The 4,531-nt window shown below is 45.0% G+C and overlaps 1 protein-coding gene across 1 annotated transcript; it reads right to left on the reverse strand.

The window, feature by feature from the left end:
* Positions 1–2,410: 2,410 nt before the first annotated feature.
* On the reverse strand, positions 2,411–2,788 carry LOC113234355 (the record flags this gene model as incomplete). The annotated part of the gene is made up of 1 exon (XM_026469661.1): positions 2,411–2,788. A coding segment is annotated over exon 1 (378 nt), but the record flags the coding sequence as incomplete, so codon positions are not given.
* Positions 2,789–4,531: the final 1,743 nt, after the last annotated feature.

Raw genomic sequence — 4,531 nt, forward strand, 5'->3', positions numbered from 1 at the left:
TGTAAGAAACAAGAAAGACAATAAAGTTATTGCACCTACAACGAAACGTGTCAAATGGATCAGCATTGACGATATGGAACCTATAAATGAAGACATTAAAAATAAATTGCTAAATAAAAATAAAGCTGTAGTTTGGTTGGTGTCGCATTGCATAACATCAAACAATCGTGAAGACTATGTCATGAAGTTAAGGGCTGAACTAAAAAGCTATAATGAAAGTATAGATGTCACTGGGCGATGGCAGTGCATTGATTCATATCTAGACCAGATATCTCCATGCCACTATAGGCATAACACAAACGGCAACTATTCGCATGAAGATTGTTTCAGATGGATTTTAGAAAATCATTACTTTTACTTGGCATTTGAGAATTCAATGTGCGAGGACTATGTAACTGAGAAAGTAGTAACTGCTGCAAAGAATTTTGCTGTGCCGGTCGTTTTGGGTGGTGGAGATTACTCTAGGTTGGATTCTTTAGTTGGTATTTAATATTAAGTTGTTATTGAATGTCAGGCTGTCTTACATTCATTCATTGTTAGTGATTGTTATAATGATTAATAACAATAATAACGCACACACTCAAAGCCCCGCACTATGGAAACCCTGTAACACGGGTGCCTTGGACACACACATAGATAACCACAAATGACACCCAAACTCACGAGAGAAATAACTGTAGGCCATACTATTTAATATAATTAATAAATAGTAAATCAATACAAAGATCGATTCGAACCGACAGCACGTAGCAAACTATGCCAACTAAGCCATTAAAGAAACCTGCGGACTTCACGAATTTTTTACGTGTTGTCGGATCTTTGTTTTTGGTTTTTAATGACTTTTTGCCGTAGCAGGCATCTATGAGAAATCCATAAAAGTATTTCTTCACTCAGTTAGATACCTTTACAGCTACTAGTAGCTATAAAAATTCGTGAGGTCCGCTGGTTTGTTCTGACACGGTTTGCTAGGAGACGTCGATTCGAGTAGGACTGGATCGAAGGATTTTTTCTTTGTATTCGATCTTTACGTTGATAATAACTGTAACTAATAAATAGCGGGCGTTACGCCGAGCCCACAGGGGCTTTCTTTAGCGAAAGGACGAGTTGTATTTTTTCAACTCGAGTTGATGGGATTGCTGACTGAAGTTGCCACTCGAGTTGATTCAGCTCGGTGTCTGACACTCCTGATACGGGAAGGGCACTATAACCTGAACGAGCATGCCCGCACAGGGACCATCTAAGTCAGGTCCTAACCCCAGTTCAGCCCGTTTACACGGACTCCATCCGGTTCTCTGTAAGGCTAGCCTTAGGTGAGCCGCCCGTGTGCACCTACAGCACCCTCCCTATTTTCTAAATATGTGCCGGAGCTATAGACACGCTCTCTTAAAGCACTCGAAATCATACTCAAGTCCCTGCCATTAGGGTCGTATTTCCAGTGCTTGAAATCATACTCAGATCCTGACTTGAGCATTGAGTAGAGTTCTGGAAGACGACCCTAAGTCGACTACCAAACTCCTCATTGGTGGCGGAACTGTAAGGCACGCTTACTTCCCTACGCCGAATGGGTTACCTATCAGTAGTACGAAATGACATTTTTCAGAAATAACGGTTGCTCGAATTTTCATAACCTCGAAAATAATATTCAGAGGAAAATGTTTTTTCTTTTAAACCTAACTTAACTCAAATTTTTTTTTATTATTATTACCGTGTCGAAAATGCGTTACGCATTCCCCTATATATGCAGGATCCCCTGCATGTGTAGGACTCTCTCCTGGGGACTATGGCGGTCCCCAAGAGCATACTCACTAAAAATCTCACGGTGTTCCTGCGCGCACCTTGCGCCGGAGCCGCGGGGTCCCTTTCAGATGCTACCGCGACTACGACTACACCATCCCCCACTTAATCATGGGAGGCGACCTGCACGGAGATGCCCCGAAACATTTGGGGCATCAACCGGCGGCGGAGGCCTGTGCAATGCAGGGCTGGGTCTCCCAACCCTGCACCCTCCTGGCCTCCGCTGCTGGGACGCAGGCAGTCGGCGAAGAGTCGTCGCGTGCGCCCTCTCCGCGGACGAGAAGGCGCTGTCTTCGCGGACCCGTTCGGACGTTTCATTCTGCGACATCACGTCCTCGCAGACGGAGACCATCGCCTGCCATGACCTCTCGCTTCCCAGCATGGCTCTAACTATGCTGGGCAGTGAGAGGTATCGTCCCACCACATCTACGAGATCCTGGCGCTGCTGGCCCCAGGTCGGGCACACCTCCAAGGTGTGCCTCGCCGAGTCTGTAGCAGCGCCGCACTCGTGACACTCCGGGATCATCTCCCTCCCGAAACAACCGTGTACGGTGAGTATCTGCACAAGACGGTAGGTGAGGGACCCACGCATCCTCTTCCTCCAAACGACCAGTACCAGGAGCAGCGCCTGAACGGTGCGCTCCCCGTATCTGCCTGATTGGAGGGCCTCCTCCCACCCCTCCTGGACGGCGGTCTTGGCGGTACTCCGCACCCTCACTAGCTCCTCTAGCGTGGGGCGCTCTCCACATGCCCTGGCTTCCGCACGGCACCTGTAGTTCTGCTCTAGGGCGGACGCCTGAAGCTCCCAGGGTGCGGATCCAGACAGGGTGCATGCCGCCGCTTCGGAAACCGTTCGGTACGCCCGAATCGCCCTCACCGCCATTAGCATCTGCGGCCTGCCCAGAAGCGGCCACAGTCTGGTGGTGAGGGTCTCTGCGCAGATGGGCGAGGGAGGAGAGAAACTCTCATCACATGCGGCCACCATAGCCTCCATCATCGCCTCCGTTGCTCTTTCGGCATCGAATTTGGCGAGGGCCCAACGGGGAAACCCCTCTCGCCCTCGCCCTTGCCCTGCAGGCGCCGTCGTTGATGCCTGCGAGGAGGAGACCCTGAACCTTATATATACGTGGCCCCCTCCAGTACTTAACCTAACCTAACCTAATCATGTCTTTGCGATAAACATCCAACATATCCTGAAAGAACAACGGTTTCGTTATAATTCGGTGTAATAAAAATTCGAACAAACGTTATTTCGGAAAACAAAATCGGGTTTGTGATGGATTACCTGCCGAATGAACGGCGTCTCTCCAATTCCTACGCGGCCGGAGGGACCGGAGGATGTTGCTCATCCTCTAGGTCTCCGGGCTAGTGCCGGAGATGCCAGGTAGCAGTGTCCTATTAAGATGTCTGACTTACAAATAAATAAATAAATAAAATAAAACAGGAAATCGTCTTAAGCGGAACCTGTTGTTCTATGTCAAAAATTTAAAATTGAGCAATTAAATAACGATGACCTACGGCTCTGAGACGTGGTTACTTACTACGGGCCTCATAAAAAAGCTCAGTCACTCAACGAGCTACGGAGCGAGCAATGCACGGCATTTCTCTACGTGATCGAATCAGGAATGGGGAGATCCGTAGAAGAACGAAAGTCACCGACATAGCTCGAAGGATTAGCAAGTTGAAGCGGCAGTGGTAGAACTGACAGCCGTTGGGGCAGATAGGTTCTTGAATGGAGACCACGTACCGGCTAGTCTGGAAATCTTTGGGGGAGGCCTATGTTCAACAACGTCTTCCGGCTGATATTATGATGACAATGACTTGAGCCTATGTTGATTTCGTATTTATTAATTTCAGATTCTTGCCTACGGGATCGTATATTAATGCTAGCGATTTAAAACCGAAGGAACTGGCGTCAATGATGAACGATATTATTCACGACAAAAACAAATATTACGAGTATTTCAAATGGCACAGATACTACAGTATTCAGCATCACACTGAGAGCTCCGATACTGATGAAATCTGTGCTCTATGCGCTTTTCTGAATAACAAACAATATGACTTTATAACCAGTGTCTATACTCATATTACTTGGTTTTGGAAGCCTTAGCAGGGATATAAAGAGTGTTTTTTTAATGGGACAGTATGGGGAAATCCGAAACCATAGACGGTACAAGGAAACTGTCCTTGGGACCATTAAGGCTTTTTTTGTGAAAACAATTTTGGATTAGTCAATTTTTGGTTAAGCGTGTCCATAAAAATTAATAAAATTGATCAAAATTTTTTTAAACCAAGCATATCCTGTTGTAATTGTAGCCTTGAGAGCCTTGATAGAGTCCTTGTTGAGATTAATCCTTAAATTTCTTGACGTATTAGGAACTGTTCGACATTTTTTCCACAAAAATGCACAAACACGTTACATCATTATAAGAATGTCAAAATTAACATTTAATAAAATAGAAAGACGTATTCAAATGATCATTTTAAATTTGCAAATGCAGCAGGCAAAAAATCTATACAGTCCACTATTTTAATGATTGATCCTCTTTCTCTGAGACATCAAATAAATTAAATCAATTGATATTATATGTTAATACTAATTTGGACCTTGAATGCAGTTCATTTATAATTTAACCGTAGATCAACTAATGTAGATGGAACAATTAAATGTATATATGAAACAAACAAAAATTTACAATAGATCAAAGCCACGAACCAGATAAAAAGTTGATAA

The sequence above is a fragment of the Hyposmocoma kahamanoa genome, unplaced genomic scaffold (assembly GCF_003589595.1).
Source record: "Hyposmocoma kahamanoa isolate Upper Pololo Valley unplaced genomic scaffold, ASM358959v1 83561, whole genome shotgun sequence".
Lineage (NCBI taxonomy): Eukaryota > Metazoa > Arthropoda > Insecta > Lepidoptera > Cosmopterigidae > Hyposmocoma > Hyposmocoma kahamanoa.